The sequence below is a fragment of the Pituophis catenifer genome, unplaced genomic scaffold (assembly GCF_029215685.1).
Source record: "Pituophis catenifer annectens isolate HBS135680 unplaced genomic scaffold, rPitCat1.0.hap2 SCAF_4, whole genome shotgun sequence".
In the NCBI taxonomy this organism is placed as follows: domain Eukaryota; kingdom Metazoa; phylum Chordata; class Lepidosauria; order Squamata; family Colubridae; genus Pituophis; species Pituophis catenifer.
The window spans coordinates 57,378,978-57,402,015 of NW_027256884.1; the positions used below are offsets into that span (position 1 = coordinate 57,378,978).

At 38.6% G+C, this 23,038-nt stretch overlaps 1 protein-coding gene across 1 annotated transcript in view; it reads left to right on the forward strand.

The window, feature by feature from the left end:
• Positions 1 to 20,797, forward strand: part of POLA1 (DNA polymerase alpha 1, catalytic subunit) — a 568,283-nt gene extending 547,486 nt beyond the window's left edge. Inside the window, exon 37 of the mRNA XM_070943339.1 lies at positions 20,570 to 20,797. Coding sequence (XP_070799440.1) covers positions 20,570 to 20,745 — 176 coding nt within the window. The 3' untranslated portion in view covers positions 20,746 to 20,797. The remainder of the gene's footprint in view (positions 1 to 20,569) is intronic.
• The last annotated feature ends 2,241 nt before the right edge of the window (positions 20,798 to 23,038 follow it).

The window sequence follows — 23,038 nt, forward strand, 5'->3', positions numbered from 1 at the left end:
CAAAATTCCTAGTGTTAAAAAGTTGACATTTTACCTGACTAAATTTAAAAGATTCTAAAATGCTGACAAAATAAATGTGATTTGGCAATATGTACAAAGGAAGAAATTTAACAGATTGCTATAAATATAAACTGTAATAGTTAATCATGAAGCTAGTCCAAGACGTTTTAGTAATATTATACCATAGAGGTTTAAAAGAAACATAAAATATGACAAGAAAATTGTAGAGAATATTTTTCCTATATGTCTTGTGAGGATTATATGAAAATTTCTTTTAGATAATACTTTGGGCAAACTCAAATAATGAATGACAAATAAAACATTTTTAAAAATAACTGACAATGTCAACGTTACTAACATTTAGTGGTTTCTTTAAAAAAATGTAAAAAGAAGTCTGAGGTAAGTTGCAACTAATGAATGAACTTGTATTCTTTAAAGACTCAACAGCTTAATTGGCAAGAAAGAGTAGACTAAAGTTTCACCTTTTACCACTATTTTTTTTTCTCCTTTCGTGCCTCTGAATCATTTCAGGACTAGTCCATAGTTTTCCTGGCAAGATTTTCAGAAATGTTTTGCTGTTGCCTCTTTCTTAGGGCTGAGAAAGTGACAGACTAAAAGTTACCCAGCTCAGGCTTTCTGCCTAAGAATTCACTGTCTCCCATTTTCCAGCCTAATGTCTTAACCACTACACCAAATTGGCGCATGCGGATGGTGCAGGTTAGTGCAAGAGGCTTTCCAGGCCCAAAATAGGACGTAGGGGTGCCTCATGCAGCCCCCCGCGCCCCATTTTGGCTTCCAGGTTGGTGCAGGACTTTCCAAAACGGGACAGGAGGACGGGACACATGTGCGGGGGGCACATGTGCATGCATGGGGCCATTCGTGGGGCGCATGCACAGGGGGTGCTCGCATTGCATTTTGGAGGGTCTGGCACGTGCACATGGATTCGCGTGCGCATTATGGACACTTGGCGCCAAAAAGGTTAACCATCACTGCCCTATAGCAAACAGAAATTCCTGTGAAATGAAGCATTCAGGAAGCAGTTTTTAGATATGTTGGCAGGTGATGTCTTCACACTGACTTTGCTTATTCACTGTTTCTTTCCTGTTTTGTTTTGTTTTGTTACATTTTTGTTTGTGATTGTCAATGGCAGGGTTTATAATTTTATCTTTTGATAAGTCTTTATGTTTAAATTAAGCTATCTTAATTTTTGTGACTCATTTTTTATCCATACAGAATGATTTTGGATTTGATTGTATCTTTTTCGCCTTAAATTTATGTTGGATTTCATACAATTGCAGGCATTATTCCAATCAATTAGCAACAAATTCAAGACAATTTGAAATTTAGGCAGCATTAGCAATATGTATTCTGAAATGACACTCCTAAAGCCTTAATGTCGACAATATAAAAATAATAAAACATGGTTATATGTAAATAACATACAGTATATTTTAAAAATTGAGAAAGATGTAGAAGATAAAGGTCAATGTTTATAATAAGATTATCAACATAAATTTAGCCATAATAATTTCACATGTCTTGATGCTTTATTTATTTATTTATTTATTTATTTATTTATTTATTTATTTATTTATATTTTTCCTATTTCTTAACTGCCCATTTCCCTCAGAGAGGGGCTCTTGAAGGTGTACAATCTGTACACATATACATCTTTTATATATATATTTGTTTGATGCGAGAACTTACTGAAAGTCGTGGTTGGTAGGCAAAAAATGTCTTTTCTTCTGCCTCTACTCACCTAGCCACTTTTTTCTTATTTGGCTAGAAAATATGCCTCAGAATTTCAACTTAATAAAATTGTTTGAATATTAGGTACTCTGTGAGAAATGTTTTCTGTTCCAATAACTTTTTTCAAATGGTTGAGACAGCTCACAACAAGACTAAAACCCACTCAATTCACTTTGGAGAGCAGGAAACTACAGCAAGCTGCTCTTTATAATTTGGGTTTGCTAACCATCAGCGAAAAAGTAGCATTATTTTCCCCATGTTTTGGGGATAATAAGGAAGACATGGCAGGAAAAAATTTTGCCTTAAGTTTACAACCTTCAGATCACCTCCACCACATCCACTAAAGCAATATATGAATTGTAGTTTAATGAAGCCATCCAGAGCCATTACACTTCATAGACATTCTTTGTTTCATACCGTGATTCCACCTGCAGAAGAGAAACATTTCTATATCATGGGAGCAGGGGTGGGTTCTAATTTTTTTTTACTACCTGTTCTGTGGGTGTGGCTTATTTTGTGGGCGTGGCTTGATGGTTATGTGACAATTATTTAGGATTTAGCAGAGGTACTGGTCTACCAGGCTTTTAACTGCTTGCAGAGCTTAATTTAATTTAATTTAATTAATTAAATTTTTATACCGCCCTTCTCCAAAATAGGACTCAGGGCGGTGCACAGCCAAGGTAAAAACAAGACATATATACAAACATGGTGAATCTAAAAAAAAACTATTTAAAATAATTAAATGTTTTGGCCGAATTAAAACCATTTCCAATTTAAAATCAATTTAAAAATTAAAAATTTGGTCAAGCCAGCCCAGCTTGTTGGAATAAATAGGTTTTTAGGGCCCGACGAAAAATCCGGAGGTCTGTTATTATGCGTAATTCTGGGGGGAGGGTGTTCCAGAGGGTAGGCGCCACCACAGAGAAGGCTCTCCCCCTGGGGGTCGCCAGCCGACATTGCCTGGCGGACGGCACCCTGAGGAGGCCCACTCTGTGTGAGCGTACTGGCCGGTGGGAGGCTATTGGTGGCAGAAGGCGGTCTCGTAAGTACCCCGGCCCTAAGCCATGGAGCGCTTTAAAGGTGGTCACCAACACCTTGAAGCGCACCCGGAAGACCACCGGGAGCCAGTGCAGCTCGCGCAGGAGAGGTGTCACGTGGGAGCGCCTCGTCGCCCCCATGATCCCCCGCGCGGCCGCGTTCTGGACCAGCTGGAGCCTCCGGGTGCACCCCAGGGGGAGCCCCATGTAGAGAGCGTTGCAGTAGTCCAGGCGGGAGGTGACGAGGGCCTGAGTGACTGTGCGTAGGGAGTCCCGATCTAGAAAGGGACGCAACTGGCGTATCAGGCGAACCTGATAAAAAGCCCCCCTGGCCACGGCCGTCAAATGATCTTCCAAGGACAGCCGTGCGTCCAGGAGGACGCCCAAGTTGCGAGCCCTCTCCGTGGGGGCGAGTGATTCACCCCCAATAGTCAGCGATGGCGTCAGCTGGCTATATCGGGACGCCGGAAGCCACAGCCACTCGGTCTTGGAGGGGTTGAGTTGGAGCCTGTTTCTCCCCATCCAGGCCCGCACGGCCTCCAGGCACTGGGACAACACTTCAAGGGCATCATTGGGGTGGCCTGGGGTGGAGATATACAGCTGGGTGTCATCAGCGTATTGATGGAACTCCACCCCGAAGCCACGGATGATCTCACCCAGCGGCTTTACATAAATGTTGAACAGAAGGGGCGAGAGTACCGACCCTTGTGGCACCCCACAAGCAAGGTGCCTCGGGGTCGACCGCTGCCCCCCTGTCAACACAGATTGCGACCGGTCGGAGAGGTAGGAGGAGAACCACCGCAAAACGGTGCCTCCCACCCCCAACCCCGCCAACCGGTGCAACATGATACCATGGTCGATGGTATCAAAAGCCGCTGAGAGGTCTAACAGGACCAGGATAGAGGAATGACCCCTATCCCGGGCCCTCCAGAGATCATCCACCAATGCGACCAATGCCGTTTCCGTGCTGTGCCCAGGCCGGAAGCCGGACTGGAGCGGGTCTAGATAGACAGCTTCATCCAGGTACCGGGGAAGCTGTTGCGCCACCACACTCTCAACAACCTTCGCAACGAAGCGAAGGTTGGAGACTGGACGATAGTTAGCCAAAACAGCCGGATCCAGAGAGGGCTTCTTGAGGAGGGGCCTCACCACCGCTTCTTTCAAAGCGGCCGGCAGGACCCCCTCACCCAAAGAAGCGTTAACAATCATCTGGAGCCAGCCTCGCGTCACCTCCCGGGAGGCCAGTACCAACCAGGAGGGACACGGGTCCAATAAACATGTGGTCGCGTTCAGCCGTCCCAGGATCCTGTCCATGTCCTCGGGAGTCACAGGATCGAACTCCCCCCAGATAACACTCTCAAGACCTGCCTCAGTCATCCCGTCCGGACATACCCAGTCAGAGGCCAGCCCTTCTCGAATCTGAGCGATTTTGTCATACAGATATTGCACAAAATCCTCAGCTCGACCCTGCAAGGGGTCATCCCGCACTTCCAGATGGAGGAGGGAGCGGGTCACCCTAAACAGGGCGGCTGGGCGATTATCTGATGACGCGATAAGAGCGGCAAAATAGCTAGTTTTCGCCGCTTTTATCGCCACTAGGTAGGTCTTAATATGAGACCTCACCCGTGTTCGGTCAGATTCGGAGCGGCTGGTCCTCCAGCTACTCTCCAGGCGTCTTTTCTGGCGCTTCATCTCTCTAAGCTCCTCGGAGAACCAAGGAGCTAGGTGAGTTCGGTGCCGGGTCAGAGGCCGCAAAGGCACGACTCGGTCCAAGGCCCCGGCAGCCGCACTGTCCCAGGCGGCCACCAGGTCTTCCGCCGAGTCATGAGCCAGAATCTCAGGAAATGGCCCAAGCTCCATCTGGAACCTGTCAGGGTCCATCAGGCGCCTGGGGCGGAACCACCTTGTCGGTCCCGCCTCCCTGCGGCAGGGTGCAGCGGTTAGAAAGTCCAGTCGAAGGAGCGAGTGGTCAGACCATGACAAGGGTTCGATGACTATATCCCCTATATCAAGGCCACTCAACCACTGACCAGAGACAAAAACTAAGTCCAGAGTGTGTCCCCCTGTGTGAGTGGGGTCATGAATTAACTGAGTAAGGTCCATGGCCGTCATGGAAGCCATGAACTCTCGAGCCACCTCAGACGTTTCACCGATGGATGGCAGGTTAAAGTCCCCCATGATGGCAAGTCTGGGGGTAGCCACCGCCACCTCGGCTATAACGTTAAGGAGCTCGGGCAGGGCCGTTGCCACGTGGCAGGGAGCCAGGTACGTGACCAACAAGCCCATCTGTACTCCATGACCCCACTTCACAAAGAGGGACTCACATCCGGCTATCTGTGGAACAGTGGTCTCCCTTGGATCTAGACCTTCCTTTATAATAACCGCCACCCCCCCGCCCCTGCCCTGAGCCCTCGGTTGATGAAATGCACGGAAGCCTGGTGGGCATATATCCACGAGGGGGACTCCCCCCTCATGGCCCAACCAGGTCTCCGTAATGCCCGCCAGGTCCGCCTCCCCCTCCTGAATAAGATCGTGAATGAGGGGGGCTTTATTAACAACGGACCTGGCATTGCACAGCATCAGCCGGAGGCTCTGGCCCTGAGAATCTGGACAGCCTGGGGAACAAGAAAAGCATTGGGGGCCGGAGTGCGCAATCGCTCTAAGATAGCGAGTGCGCATTCCCCGCACATGATATGGTCCCCAGCTTCCGCCATATCTGCCCCTCCCACTCACTATGCTGATGGAACAGCCCTCTTCAAATCGAACTCCAACCCCCTCCCCGACCTCCGGTTCTGCGTCCCTAGTGTCGCAGCCCTTCGCTAAGGCTGTACCGATCTACCCATTTATTTTTGCAGGCACTGATCTATTCATTTATTTTTGCAGGCACTAATCTACCCATTTATTTTTGCAGGCACCGGTCTACTCATTTGTTTTCTTTTAACACTGATCAGCTGTAGGGCGGCCCTTTGAAGCCCCGCAGCAAGAGTTTAAACAGTTTTTTTTCCCTCTAACCATCAGCTGGGACTCAGGAGGCAGCAATAGATTGGGGGTGGGGCCAAATAAAAGGTAAGAATAACACGGGGGGGTGGAGGCGGGTGGGGCCCCAGAACTGGTTCAGTGATGTCATATTGTCAACGCTACCGGCTCGGTGGAACCGGGAGGAACCCACCACTGCATGGGAGCAACTTGTGTTTTTTTGCTTTCCCTCACCTGTCTTCCATTATGAAGGTATTCAAGATTATGCTGTATCCCTTTCTTATGCATCCTGATTGCCTTAAATGACTTAAAAATATCTCCTAATATCAATAACAATAGTATTAAAAGTAGTAAACAGTATTTGCTTACTATTTCCTGACAGAACAATTAATCAGTGGAACAACTTGCCTCCAGAAGTTGTGAATGCTCTAACACTGGAAGTTTTTAAGAAGAGATTGGACAACATATGTCTGAAATGGTATAGGGCTTCCTGCCTGAACAGGTTGTTCAGGAGGTTGGATTGGAAGACCTCCAACGTCCCTTCCAACTTGACCAGACTGATCCTTTGGTAACAAATTAGGATTTATCACTGGAACTTAAAAGTCTTTCATTCTGAAGGACCAGTATGCTAACAACTGCCAGGATGAAGAATTAGTGTCTTATTATCCAAATTCCTGTGCAGTTATTATTTCATGCAAATTACTCATGCATATCTAGCAAATAGGAAGATTTATTTTTTAAAAAATCTTTCATACAGAAATTTACAGAAAGAAAATAATTAGTTCATGTACTACCATGTGTTATGATTCCCAATAATAATGATACAGCAAATTAAGCAGAGGGCAGAGGTTTTTACTTTGTCAGGTAAGGGACATAGAGGATACTGAAGTAATGACAGGACAATTATTCAAGGCTTAGACATAGAAAACTCAGGTTTGTTTAGTGGCAACACCAAGTGCAGAAAAACCAACTGGGTTTGTGAGACTAAAAACAAGTTCATTCACTAATTTAATAAGTTATAGTTTACTAAGTAATTACTTATTTTAAAACTTTTAAGATTATTAGATGTATTAATAGTAAGAAAATGTTAAGTGAAAGCACAGTATAGTTTTACTTATTACACTAGCAACAACATTTCTCTTTTTTAAATAACAGAATCTAGCAATTCTGTACTATACCTACTTTTCAAATACTTTCTGGTTCTTCTCCACAATCTACTGCCAGATGTCTAACACAGCCTCCATTTCATCCCAAATTCACTGAGGAAGTTGACTGATTTCATCCTTAACTGTTCCTTGGCCTATGAATGATAAATAATGCCTCATTCATTATCTTAGTGGTGATATGGTGAGACACTGTCAACTATAAGTTTCTGTTGAGGTTACTCGGGGCACATTCCCTCCACTTCTGTCACAGGGCATTGTCCTGCTAGCCATTTTTGCTTGAGCTGCAAATTCTGTTCTCAGAGTTCCTTTATGATATGCTGCAGGGCTCAGTACTCTCTCCACTTCTTTTTAACATCTACATGAAGCCACTGGGTATGAGGTACCACAGTATGCTGATGATACTCAGCTTTATATCTCCATTCCTGGTGACCCAAATACTGCTGCTGCTGCCCTCTTGCGGTACCTAGAAACTGTGGACTCTGGATAGGGGACAACAGGCTTTGGCTTAAGCCTGGCAAGTGGCTTTTGAGTGTGTGGAGCTTCAGAATCCAGGACTTTAACTTCTTTATGTCTATGAGATTCTCAGTCATCTAGGTCATGGTTGTTCAGAGCTGAAGAACTTTCTTGGATGAGAAGTGAAACGTCTTCAAAAAAAAATCAAGAAAGTCAAAAAAAATTAAAAAAATCAAGAAAGTCCAATTGCCTCTTGAAAAAGCACTTTTGGTTTTAACATCTTTAGTTCTTGATGGGCACTGCCTCAGACAGACCCAGTGCGCAACTTGGGGGGTTCTCCTAGACTCACAACTCCTGCTTGCTCTACATCGGGCTGCTCACAAAGAGTATTTGAAAGCTATAGATAGTACAGAAAGCAGTTTGCTGGAAGGTTCTTGTGGTCCCTAGAATGTCCCATGTTACACCGCTGTTTTGCAAGCTCCAATGGCTGCCAGTTTGCTTCTGGATCAAATTCAAGTTTTGGTTATTACCTTAGAAGCCCTTTACGTTTTGGGTCCAGGATATTTGAGAAACTATCTCACCCCAGTGAGGTTGGCCTGCTCCACCCATACTGACAGAAGGGGCTTCCTGCATCAGTCTAGGAATTCCAGCTGGCGGGGTCCAGAAGAAGAGCCTTTTCTGCCATGGCTCTCATCTTCTGGAACATTGTGCCTTCCAAGGTGAGATCCGCACTTATCCTTTTGATCTTCCAAAAGGGGCTAAAGACTTGGATCTGGCAATTGGCCTGGGGCCCCAATGGGGGTGTGTAAAGCTTTCTGAAACAGAAAAAATGACACCCAACTTAAAGGCATTACAATGTTATAATAAAATTTGCTGATTCTTACCTTAGCTGCTTCAGATGTGTTGGGAATACAATTTAGGGATTTTCAGACAACCAGGATTACTTTTGCTGGAATTTTAGACTGGGCAATTTTAGATTATTTACTGACTTGCATGATTGGACTATTAACTTTATGTCTCCTTATCTATCATACTCTTCATATTTACTATTAATTAAGTTATGGATATACTTACTAAAACATATTAGGTGATCCTTACAAATTCTAACATACACCTGTTATTATGGTTGAATCTTCAATAGCATCTATATCTGGGTTAATAGTACCTTTATTCTTGTGTTTCAGGTATGCCAGGCATATCAATAAAGATTCTAACAACTTGCATATGCTAACCCTTATACTTGCCATGTAACTGGCAATCCATTTTAAGCTAAAAATATTAAGTGAAAAAAATCACAGAGATGGGCACGCCTAGACAAGGCTAATTGGACAGGATTAGTACTTGAATCTTGGTCAACACCAAGTAATCCCAGTTTGTAGATAGCAAAGTTGATCTTTAAAAAATCTGGAAGAAGGCACTATTTATTTATTGGTTCAATTTATTTATTTTTTTTCTGGAAACTCAGGGCGGCTTACAATGCGTTAAGCAATAGCCTTCATACTTTTGTATATACCTGCTTAGTAGGGCTTTCGGGGCCCCCTAAGCGGTGTTCTTTTTTATACAAAGTCAGCTTATTGCCCCCACAAACCGCGTCCTCATTTTACCTACCTCGAAAGGATGGAAGGCTGAGTCAACCTTGAGCCTGGTGAGATTTGAACTTGCAGTAATTGCAGGCAGCTGGTGTTACTTAACAATGCTTTAGTCTGCTGCTCTACTAAGGCTCTAGCCACCAAGGCATTTCAATATTGTTGCCAAGAAAATAATATGGATATATCCAAGTCATGAAAGGAAGTAAGTGTGAGAGGAAAGAGACTTCAATGAGATTTTAAGGAAATATTTTAAACAATATGTATGAGGGTCATTCCAAAAGCCTTTTGAGGGAAATGAAATATTAGGGGTTTTCCCCTTTTTTTCCAACTTTTCACTTGGATCCATACTATTTATACATTACAGATGTTAGAAATATGGTTGGAACTTTAATAATTAGCAACAAAGAATAAAAACAAATAGCCAGTGTACTATAGCTGCTGGAAATTAAGGGTGATAGATCTAATATAGCTGGAGAGTATAGTTATACAAGATTAGACGAGAACACCTGTAATTTCTGTATGTATGTTTTCAAAAATGATAATACAGAAAAATTCAGGCATTGTCTAGTAGTATGAATTTTCCATTAAGATTTTCAGCATTTTTTTAAAATCAAATTATCAGTACATCATTTTTACTTATTTCTAAATGTCACAAATATCTTGTTTTATATAATCGATGAAAAATGTAAATATTACAACATCTAAACATTAATTTTACGTTAGTGAGTTATATACTAAATCTTAAACTTGGAACATATCTGGTTAACAGATAATGGCTTTGCAAATTGCTGAAGGATCAGTGGGAAGAACATTAAGCAATCCCATTTGCTCTGTGTGCTCTGTTCTAGGCTACCTATGCAACTGAGAGCATATATCTCTTGGACTCAGCACACCTCTCTTCCTTAGAGGTATACTAGTCGGAATTTCAGAATTTCCTTTGGATCTGTTAAAGCTTTCAGACAATAAGAGTTTAAGACTTTATTGGTGGTTGGTTTCACTATGTGCATTGTGCACTAAATTTCCCTGGGCACACACATAGCCAATGGTTTACATGTGTGTTATTCAATAGATTTAGCAAAAGTACAGAAATGTTGCATTTTTCCTATTTGTTGTAACATATTTGAGGGCATTAAAAGTCTCCCCATATTAGGTACATTTAAAGAGAAAGAGTGAGTATATAATTAGTATTGCCTGGCAGATCTGGGCCTTCACTGTTTGAAAGCAAATTTTGTGATAATAATTGCCTCTCTTGATGATATTGTAAATATTTCCTGTTTTGCTACTCAAGGAAATAAAATCCATAGAATGACAATGTTTATATATGTGTATAAGTTTGTATGAGTATATAGACAAACACAGATTCGCACACATTTTGTTCATATGAAATATAAATGCTTTAGGTATGTTGTACTTTATATACTAAAATAAATATATTTTAACTATATAGATATCTTTAAAAATTGAAATAAATAATTGTAATTCATAGAACATTCTGTATTCAGAGATACGTATAAAATACAATCTGTGCATTTGATTCCAGGTAACAGAGTTAAATGTGCAGCAATTTCAAGCACAGTTTGATATTTTCTATAATGAAATATAATGCAAAAAATTAAACATCCAATATCAATGGTTTCTAAATGGTTTTGATATTTATTTTTTGTCCTTTTACATGAAGAGTAATTTATTTCCCTTTTTAAAGTGTGGGCAGAGTGATTACTAGCGCTCTGTAATGTAATTGTGTTGCATTGATAAAATAAAAATTGTCTTTTATCTGTGTCCTGATAATGTCCTGATAATGTTCAATTTACAGGCTGGCTTCTCTGCCACCTCTTCACTGCTTTGAGTATTCCAGTTCTCCTCCCTTCCTGCTCTGAGAGCGCACAGAACTGTTTGAAATCCACTGGTACAATTGTCAAATCAATTATTCATTCTCTGCAATTATACTCGCACAAAGAACATTTTGCTGGTCTGAATGATGATTAAATTAACAGCTATTCCAGCTGCCTGATAACATCTAATAGAATATTCATAAGCCCAAAATGGAATGAATTATCTCCATTAACTTCATCATGTTCACTTAATTACATGCTTGTTATTGTATTTACACCTTGTTAGATACCGCTGAAGCTGATCCAGTGGCTGGCCAGGAATTGGAAGCGTCTGTCATGGGGCAGTTGGAGCGCATTTTGTAGGAAATGCTATTTATTTTAAATGCTCCACCTGCTGGGAGCCAAGGTTAGTCAGCAGCACTGAGATGAATTGGGAAACGGGGTGTAAAAAGAAATAATGTGCTTCTGACAGGCTCCGTGGCTTTTAAGTTGCTCTCATTCAGCCACTTCACAAAAAATTATTTTATTCCATCTTTCAGTGATGATGACATGATTGCTTTGGGGTAATCATTTACCATTCTGATTTTATTTTTTGAAGTAAATTGTCTGAAGTAATAGGTTCTTGGAATTACAGCATGTCTTGCTTTTTTTCTGCAGAACTTTATTTAAGCTTGTCTTCCAGCATTTAACCTGAGGCCCCTTTTTCGTTTGATCTTCTAACTTTATTTATACAACAGTGCTTAATGATCCTGCAGAATGTTCCCCCGCATGTATATACACACTCCCCAAAATAAATAAAATATATTCTGACCAATATGCTGACAGTATTTTAAATCCACAGCAAGGGGGCATGTGCAATTTCTTTTGGAGTTAGAAATACAAAACAGCTTTTTGCTCAACCCCTGATACAATCATTCATCCTATTGAAATAAATTTATCATTTTCAGGATAACTTTGCTCTTGTAAAATATGAGAAAAGCACTATTTGCACCTTCTGATACCTCCCTACAATATTTTCCCACCCCACAACAATGCTCTTTATTCTCTTATAAGTAGACAGGTTTCTCGGCCAGGCTTCCTCACTCACATCTGCAATAACTCTGTTCCATAGCACTGGATTCAGCAAAGGAAAATAGCTCTCCATGTTGATTTGAATCTGAATTAGACTAAGAATGAATGGACTTATAATCACACTTCTAAATATTTGTGAGATCACTGTAATAAAGCACTCAGGCCCTATTTTTTATTCAGCCTAGAAGCTATATTTTTGTAACAGAACAAGGAAAGTGAGGATAATTATTTTTAAGCAAAAGAGACTCTGTTTGTAGAATAATGGTGGTGGACTTTAACAGCTAACGCTGATAGTATCAATGGTCTTTGTTTGAAGGGTTTTCTTTGTTGGTAAGAGAGAGATAATTTTCATATATTAAATATATTCTGCTGTCAAAAAAATCTAACAGAATAGAAGAATGATTAGGTATTTGAATGGTTATGCCAGATTCTTACTAAACAGAAGAAATGGTGTTCGCTACCAGAAGAATATATAAACCAAAAGTTGGGATGTGGTGAAAAATTTGTTGAGGGATTTTTGTGGAAGTCATAAAGCAGCTTTAGTGTCCAAATATTGACTGTAGCTTTCCTTGCATACATCTTATGCATGTAATGTGTAAATTAACTGAATTGAAATTAATGCAGTATATAATTCACATATGTCTGTAGAGTTATGTACAATAACAAGAGTTTGCTGACCTGTATTTATCATAATGGTACTGGAATTACTATGTTTTGGAACACATTTGTATTAACATCATAAATTAACATTACTCTTGCTACTTTTTAATCATCACTGATATTAAATAAATATTTTGTGGGGGGGTTGTAGCGCTGCTAATTTTTCCTCTTTTATATTGACATAGTAGAAATGATAGAGCTATTATTATGGATAAGGGTACTGTGTGTTGCAAAGTGGGGAATCTGCAATTAAAAGAAGACTTGCCTTAACTGATTTCATAATTGACAGAATATTTATTTAACTTACTGTAAATTGACAGTAAGACAATTATGACTGATTGTATAACATCTGACAGAATCAATTATGACTGACTGTTGTTTGCTATCTTTGCATAGAAATAGATGAAACACAGGAATTTAGAACAAAGTCTACTGTTAGTGTTCCTGTGTTTGTTATAATTAAATACAATAATGTAGGGGAAGTTTTAAAAAATCACCTTCTAATGGTTTATAATTTAGCATATTCTTCAAATAAAAAACTAACAAAATAAGAATGATGCACTGACTCCTGAACAGACAAGAATAATTGAATAAGAACTGTATGTAGCAACCTACAACTTTCTAAATGAAAAATCACCCATTGCTAAAATTCTCCACAGTTTTAGAATTAACAAAAATCAAGTAATATTTGAGACAATAAATTATCAGCTTTGCTCACTAATAATTTAAGATAGAAAGACTAAGTGTCCATTAACTGGATATAAAATATAAAAATCTGCTATTCAAGTGAAAGCAAGCCAAAAAAGGCTTCTATATTTATTTGTGCACTATTTTAATAATGAAAAAATGTGCCTTGTCTGTTCAGGAATCAGTGCATCATTCTTATTTAGTTAGTTGTGCACTATTTAAATAATGAAAATATTTAGAAGAATGCTAATACATTTTATAAATTCCACATTATCTTCAATTATTAAAATACCAATTAATAAATGTTTAATTTAAATTGTTTTTCTTTTATAGTTTACATCATTCGGTTTAAAACTTAATTGTGTATTGTATTTAAAAGTTAGGAAATCTTTAGGAAGCTCTGTGTGAAAACATTGCATAGTATCGGTATATATCTTGTTTTGATGTTGTAAAAGACTGGATTTTTTTCTGCACAAATGTCAAGGGTATGGTAGCAGTTTGTATAAAATTGTGTTCTGTCCATATATCTGAATGTTCTACAAGCAATTTCCATCATGTAACAACACTGTTCTCAAAAAAGATGGACTATTTTATTGATATAAATTTTATTTAGAAAAAAAGAGAGTTCTTATATGCATCTCCAAGTTGGATGGTATGGTAGCTTGAAAGTATTGACTGACTGTGTGCTATACAATGGTCACAATTGTCTTTTACTAAGGAGAGCATAGAACGATGCTGGTTGCCATTCTTACTCTGCTGTGTGGCAGCGCAAATAGTCCCCTTTCTAACCAACCTGGTGGGAAAAGTCAATATCCCATCAGTAGAGGAGGTAAACACATCAGGAGCTGTGTCCTCTCTCATCTTCCCTGCTCTATATTACTACAGTTCTTTAAATCTATTCTCCCCAGTCATCAAATGCATTTCTGTCATTCAAATGCATATACTGCTGCAGTACAAATAAGGCTATAGTCTAGTGGTGTACTTTCTCTTTATTGTTTTATATTTTAAAATAAAATATTCCTCCTTAATTTTGCAAAGCACTTTTCTATATGAGCAACATTATATACATAATTATATGTATATATAATTTATATAACTATATATAGTATAAAAGTATAAATATACACTCTGTACGTGTGTGTGTGTTCCTACTGTTAGACATAGCGAGGTGGCTGCTTGAAATAGCAGTTATAGTACATCGGAGGCAGCAGCAAGTGGTGGAATGACTAGACTCTTAATGACCCATAGCCTGGTATGGCATCTCTAATTTGCTGCCCCCAAATTTTCTGAAGGACACTGTTCTATTACCAGATAATATTACCAGACTAATGTTACCAAAGTAAGATTTAATTGTTCATCTTCTGTACATGAATGACAAGATGATATCCCATCCTTTGCTATAGACAATCAAATCTCTTGGGCTGGCCCTACTTGGTAAGTTACTCCATCAAGATCATATTTTAGTTGGATGAAAAAAATGACAATTTTGTGTATACAAAAAAAAAACCCATAGAAAAACATGACTCTGTCTTCAATCAAATCATTGTTTAACAATTGTCCCCAGCTTCAGTACTTTCTAGATGTATAAATTTCAGTTTCCTATATTCTTAACAATAGCCATGTTGGAGAAGACAAACTAAACTTGATCAAATTTTTCTCATGGTTACTTTTGTTTTGTTTTTTAATTGAACTACTTCACGTCCAATCTTTTAGCATAACTAGCCCTTTTTTAATCATATGTGTTAATATATGTATCATAATAATGAAATGCTAAGGAGAAAGGTAGACATTGCATGAGAGCAAGGCAGTTTTCACTGATCCATGGTTTAATAAAGCAAGAATGAGGTGAAAAAGCTAAAGGAGTGCTAATTGACAAATTTAATTCGAGTAAATAAATGCTAATATAAGTTACTTTAGATCAGTGGTTCTCAACCTTCCTAATGCCGCGACCCATTAATACAGTTCCTCATGTTGTGGTGACCCCCAACCAGGGATGAGTTCTAAAATTTTTTACTATCGGTTCTGTGGGCGTGGCTTATTTTGTGGGTGTGGCTTGGAGGTCATGTGACCGGGTGGGCATGGCTAGCTGGTCATGTGACCGGGTGGCCATGGCTATGTGTATAGGGACTACTCAGAGGGTTGAAAAAAGTCATTTCTGACAGATCCTCGCACTTTTGATTGGTCCTCAAACTTGTGACCATCCTCACATTTATGCCCGTGCAGCATTCTTAACAACCATGTCACTCATTTCACAACTGCTTCTCTTCACCATGGGGATAAGATAGGGCAAAAAACGTAAAATGTGAGGACAGTCGTAAGTTCGAGGACTGGTCAAAAGTGCGAGGACCAGTCAAAAATAACTTTTTCAGCCCTCTGAGTAGTCCATATGCATAAAAGGATACAGCAATAGAGAGGGATGAAGGAAGGGAAGGGAAATTAGAGTAGGAGTGAGGGTAAGAGAGGGAGGAAGAGAGGAGGAGAAGGAGAAAGGAAGAAGAAGTAGGAAGGAGAAGAAGAGGGGGAGGGAAGAGAAAGTAAGAAAGAAAGAAAAGAGAGAGGTGGTAGGTTTGAGGAGAAAGATTGCTGTACAATAAAAAAGATGAAAGGGAAGAAAACCAACCTCAAACAAATATAAAGATATTAAGATAAAGAATGAATCGTTAAACTTTAAAGAATAAAAGAGAACAAATATGAATAAATAGCAATAATTAGAAACACACATACAAACATACAATGTATTTTCTTTGAACAGAGTATTTGGCCGGTTCACAAATTTAACCAGTGTTTAGTCATTTCAATTAAATTTACAATTTCTATATTTTCTTTTTGCCATATTTATTCCTCATCTATTTTTTAAAAAAACCAATATTACCCTTCATCCTCATCTCTAATCTTAATCAAATTCAATTTTTCCCTTCTATATTATACCCCTTCCCATTGTCATCTATTTTTATATCCATCCTCACATTGGTTAATTATGTAATTATGTAATACAGTTGTTTAATACAAATTCAACATTTTAATATAAATCAATTAGTTATATAACTATCTTTTTTGTATATCAATCAATATGAACATGAATATTCCAATTATTTCCATGCAATCCAATTTCTTACAAATCAATTAATTATATTTACCAATAATAATAAACCAAATAATTTCCCCCATATATTCCTCCAAACCACCATTTAACCATTTCTGCTTTCAACACAATATACAATTAATAGTATCTCAATTATTACAATTCCCTAGTTAAATAGAGCTTTTTTTCTTTTGTGTTTTAAAATCTTGAACCTCCTTTTTTGCCCTAAATTTCCCATTGTTTGCAGTTTTGCACCTACCTTTTTTGGTGAGGAAAAAGAAAAAGAAATCTCTCTCTGCCTCATTTTGTCACGTTGGAGCAAAGACCCTGCTTTACTTTCAGTTTCGTTTTTTCAGCATAGCTAGGGGGGAAAAAAATCTGCTCCTCTCTTTGCAGCTAGCAACAGATCCCTCCGCAAAACAGCTGAGAGCAAATCAGCTGAGAGTCCGGAGGCTGATCAAATCAACTTATGGTAATTAACCTATGCTGAAGCTGAAAGGGGCTGTTTTTTTCTATTTTTGCAGGCACCGGTCTTCTCATATGTTTTCTTTTAACACTGATCAGCTGTAGGGTGGCCTTTGAAGCCCCGCGGCAAGAATTTAAACGGTTTGTTTCCCTCTAGCCATCAGCTGGGACTCAGGAGGCAGCAATAGATTGGGAGTGGGCGGGGTAAGCGAATGGCGATCCAACAGAAGCAGAGGGTGAGGGTGAGTGAAGGCGTGGAGGGGGCCAGAGAGGGCTTTGGTGACTTCTGTGAAATGGCCGTTCGACCCCCAAAGGGGTCGCGACCCCCAGGTTGAGAACCACTGCTTTAGATGTATATTTTAAAAAGTGAGGAAGGCACTGTAGACTAGATCTCAGTTGGCCATGAATTCTATTCCTGGGGTACGGAGCGGTTTCTTTATATGTATTTTCTTTTTCTTTACTATATTCTTATTTATTCTTTTCTATTTTTCTTATTTCTACTCTTTCTACTTTTTCTTGTTTCTTTTGTATTTTGTATTGTAAAAGATAAAAAGCTTTTATCTTTTTAAGTGTAATGATTAATAAAATTATTAATCAAACCAAGCAAATCATACAATATATAGAAGTATATATTATATAGGATAAAAAGATGGATGTGACTAGACAAATGAAAAAATTGGCAGTAAAAACTAATTCAGTGAAAAATAGTGAATATGGGTCGCCCTTACTTTATGATGGTAACTGAGACCAGAATTTCCAACGTGGTTATAACTTTTAATGACATATTGGATAGAAATTCCAGCATTTCTGGTTGCCATTATTATTATTTTTTTATTTTTTTATTTTTGGTTTGATTTATATGCCGCCCTTCTCCGGAGACTCAGGGCGGCTTACAATGCGTTAAGCAATAGCCTTCAAAGTTTTGTATATTTTATACAAAGTCAGCTTATTGCCCCCACAGTCTGGGTCCTCATTTTACCTACCTTAGAAAGGATGGAAGGCTGAGTCAACCTTGAGCCTGCTGAGATTTGACCTTGCAGTAATTGCAGACAGCTGATGTTAATAACAGTGCTTTAGTCTGCTGCGCCACCAGGGCTCTGTAAGCAAATCACCATGGATCATTAAGTAAGGATATCTTATGGTCACAATTTACAACCACCTGCCTTCTCCACTGCTTGTAGGATGGCAGCAAAGAAGGTTTCAAATGGCAATCACATAACCACAAAATGTTGCAATATCATAATTGAGAGCCAGCAACTTGGATTGCAATCACATGACCATAGTGACATTGCAACCAATGTAACTACGAAGTCCAGTCATAATCACCACTCATTCAGCACCATTATGAGTTCGAGTAATCAATGAATGAGTTGTTAAGTGAGGATGACATGTAATAGTAAACCTTAATGAAATTTTCTTTTTAATTTCCTTAATGGGAAAGTATAGCCCTCCTAGATGTTCATCATACCTCACCATATGATTAATGATGGAAAATCATGAGATTTGCAAATTGAAACGCTGTTACTCTCTTGAACTAGTAACATCCACTAAATTCATGGGACTTCTCTAACTTGCATAAAAGGAGAATGAGTAAAAACAAAAAGATCAATAATATAATCTAGAATTCTGCAAAGCCTATGCATGATATGCTTTAAAAGCTTGTAGGAAAGCATACAAAGTAGCTCTTTCAAATAGTTAAAGCAGCTACAGGTTAGGTTAAGAGTTCTAAAATTCTAAGCCCATCCTAAATCACATAATTTCACTAGGTGACTTTGAGCCAGTCTCTCAATCCAGTCTAATTCACAGGCAAGTTGCAGTGGACATTTACTAGAAGAATTGTTGTTAGACTTTGGTATCTTAAAACTCCAGTGTCTTGAAATGCTCTGGTACAGTGATACTACAGCACTGAAGATGTTACCTAGTTGGATAATGAAATATCCACAAGAAAATAATCAAGTTCAGAGCGTACTAAGGGCTCCACAATGATCTGCTCTTGTAAATTCCAGTATACATAGCTAGTCTCCGGGTTACAAGCGTTCCCTTAGTGAACGTTCAAACTTACACAATCAGCGCCCCCTAGTGTTTACAAACAAGACCCAAAAGTACAAATCTTGCAGCACCACGGCAGTTGTTCACCCTTACAAACAACCACAGAGGCTCTGCAATATTCATCCTGTACTTTGCTGGCCAAAACGGCCCGCCCCTCTGACGTTCTGTTTTGGCCTGCACAGGCCTCACCCGGGACTTTACCTGCGCAGCCCTAAACGGACCTACATTTTGGCTTGCAAAGTGCCAGGAGAGGCCTGAGCACACCAAAACAGAGTTGCAGAGGGGCATACATGGCTGGGAGGCTGGAGAGGAGATGGCTTGCTAGTTCATCACACGGTAAGTGACCAGGCATGGCAGGTTGGGGGGGAAAGCAATTGTGGGGAGCATGAGGTATTTCAGTGGGTCAGGGAGGCCTTGGGTGGTCTTAAGCAGGTGGCCTGTTCCATCACTGGGCACCCCATGGCCTTTCCTACCCTGAAATACCTCATGTGCACTTAATGAACTGTGCATTCAATTAGTGAATGCATGGGCAAAAGGAGGAAGTGATCCTGTTCAAGGTACAAGATTCACTCCCACGAATCCTCGGATTACGAATGGAATGGGCAAGCTCCATTACATTCATAACTTGAGGACTACCTGTAATCATTTTATATCTATCTGCTGGTCTGTCTATCTACTTATTTCATAAAATAAATTGCCTAGTTTTCAGCACTATTTTCAGAGAGGATGGTAATTTCTGGTAGCAAACAATTTCAAAGGGCCAAGAAAAACCACTACCAATTAGTCAACAATCTGATCTAAAGGGATAGCTTGATCTGATATAAGACAACCTCTTGTAGTCATTCTGGTTCTTCCAGTGGCGTATAGTTTCAGATTTTGTTTTCTCAAGTTAGCTATAGGCTATCTATCTATTTGTCTATATATTCCCAAAAAGGTACCTCAATAAAATATGCAACTTGCTTGCTATTCCCACTGAATGTGTTAATGCATATAGCAAAGGGGGAAGGGTGCCTGTAAGTATTTCCTCAAGCACTTTAAAAGTGCATAAATGAATTCATAAGGAGAATTTCTGATTTTCTGATTGCAGCCCTCATAAATGGCTTTTCTAAAAATTTGAGGGGGAAATGTAAGTGTGGAACAGAATGTTCATTTCACTTTAATAGCCTTCAGAGCATTTCTGGAGGGACTTTTCTATGCCTTATAATAAGCAATTAAAGAAAGTTCCCAATGTCCTCATCATTATAAAGCTCTTCAGTAATTTAGTCAGGAGACAACGTTCACAATATTGAAAGCAGATGGTCAGACAATTGTGACACTAAACTTGGTTTTGTTTTCTTCGTTAAACCTCTTTGCTATCAGTTGGTTCTGTGATACAGCTGAATCTATTCCCTCATTCCTGTTCTTCTCTACCCTCTCTACCCCAATTTATTCAGCATTAATGGACAAACTAAGCTTCCTAACATTTACTGACAGAAGCTGGTGTGCCAATACAGTTGGGCATGACAAGTGGGTTGTAATTCTTGATGCACTTGATCTGTTTGTAAATAACAAGTATGACACTTAAATAAACATGCCGACCAAAGTACTTTTTAAAAATGTAAGCAGGGGAATAGCAAGCTCATCAGCAGACATCTTGCAAAGAATTATGGGTTTTGAGATCATCATGTTTTAAAGACATAAAAGTTCTGCAAAGCATGGCTAAGTAGTAATTTATTCCCCCCTTCTAATCTTTTAATTTTCTCTGCCCCTATAGATGAATTGAAGAAGATGTTGGAAGCCTACAAGGAGGGATACAAAAAGCTGAAGAACACAGTAGACAAATGGTTGTCTATGAACAGCTATTCTGAAGTAAACCTCGGCAAACTCTTTCAGACATTCAGTATAGTAAAATCCGGGGACGAGTCCAGTACTTTAAAATGTTGTTTGTGACCTCCGTTTATAGGCAGTAATTAATCCTCTTTTTTTCTCTTTTTTTCTGTTATCTGAGGCTTTCTAGTATGGCTGTAGATTAAGAAAACTAATATACTTTAAAATCTAAGTTTATTCAGTACTAAAATATGTAAAAGAAAAGCAGATTAAAAGTTGATGAATATAATAAGCAGCTCACAATTTAGATTTTATAATAGGTTGTTTATTGAGACCTAAAATGGAAGCAAGAAATAGAAAAATAGCTCCTTTAATCGAATAATTTCCAGTGAGAGTTGCTGCAATGTATGTGATCCTAGACTTTAATCAAGACATTTAGCAAGAGGTATTTTCAGGAAAAGAAGTTAACAAAGGTGTAGGAGCACTGATAGATTATCTTTTCATAATTTATCTACTATGTGATAATATGACAACATTAAGGTTCTTTTTTTTCTGGGAGGACATACCAAACAAGAGTATTGTGCTGCAATTATGTACCATAATTGAATTAAAACTAACATATATATATATATAAAGGAATCAACTGATTTCTTTACAGGCCAAAGAGATTATGTGTTGCAAATTCTTTCAGCTGTTTGAATGTTAGTCATTAATTTCTTGGGAGTCATCAAAATAAATAGGACAGCCTATTATCATTAGAAGAAGCTAGTTAAAACCAAAATGGAATAAATTTAAGATGACAAAAGGAATGGCCTTATAGTAAGCAAATAAAGCCATGGAAACATTATCTTATAATGATTACAATCTTTTAATTGCCAATAAACAATTAACAGGTACAACAAAAGTCAATCCAACCTCACTGGCTGGGTCTTTGGGCTAGAAAAGGAAGATGCTGGACTCCTTATATAGATTTACGTATTTCTTAACTTCTATGAGGGTAATAACATTTATTGGTATATGTAAAAGCATTTTAAATGTGCATGTAAACATTTACATAGTTGAAGGAAATATAATAAAATTATTGGTATAAATATCTGAATGGTGCATTCATATGAAATATATCTGTGAAACAGAATAATGATATGGGTGGACAAGCCATTTGTACTTTATATCCCCCACTTCTTGCCTGATTGTACTAACAGATAAATAAACAAATGTGGTAGTGATGTCCCATCTATTTCAGCTTTCATTAGTACAAATGACAGGCATCAGATAAAACGTTTGCTGTGATTTATCTTGTCTTACTGAAAAGTGAGTTGCAGTGTACCAATAGAACTCCTCTGTAAAGATTTTTGCATTAGTTTGGGTTGAGTAGTTCAACCCTTCCTTGCATTGACGTAGAAATTTCTTTGTAAACAGCTCTGGGTTGGGAAGTTTACTTTGCGATGTTCTGTTTTCTCAGTAAATGATTTTAGTATTGGTTAAGCCATCATATAGATGGCTGTACATTTTTAGTAGTACCTATTACTACTATAATCAGCTGCCCAATTACAGTAGCTCAGGCTTTGAGGGATAAAAGCAGTTTCCTCCTAAATTAGAATAACATACCATATTTACAAATACTGCATAGGTTTTGATATATCCCATGTTCAGAATATTTATTGTAAAATATGAGGAAATGAAAAATAATGTGTATGTGAAGACAAGCACATGACATAATCTCAGCAAGACTATAATTTTACATACATTATTATATAGAATTCTGCAGAAAATTTGAGCAAACATTTTATTTCTACAAATGTAAATTTTATAAATATAAGTTTCATAATGCAATTTTGCATTTCTTCTTAATTACTAGGGAAGATATTTTTGCACCATAAAATAAATAAAGCTAACTTGTTTAATGCTTTGTTACAAGTAAATGTTTAGTCAGCTAAATCTGCTACTGATATGACCCTTGCTGACTACACAGCCTACTTTGACTGTTTCACTTTATTTTAACAATGGAAAAACTGAGAAGTGTAAAGTCATCTTTCTTTGTGTACATCAATTTTTGCATGCATATTAAATTCATTGAACTGTAGAATTACAAAACCAAAAACAAGCCTGAGTTCATCAGAGAAATCTGGGCTCTGTTACTCTCCTTTTTCTCCGTGTAGTTAAAAATAAACAAAGTTAGGTTGATGAACAGGGAAGGAGGTTTTAATACATAAGCTTAGAAGTCAGCCTTCACAATTAGTATTTATTAAAAGAAAGAAACCCAATGAATCGTTTCATCTTATGCCAGAATCATTTCTTACTGGATAAAAATTACTTTTCTATTTCCCAACTTCAGCCTATTTTTGATCTTGCCTCCTTTGCTTCTCTTCTGTTGACCACCTAAATATTTCTTAATTGAACCACTCATCCTGCACTC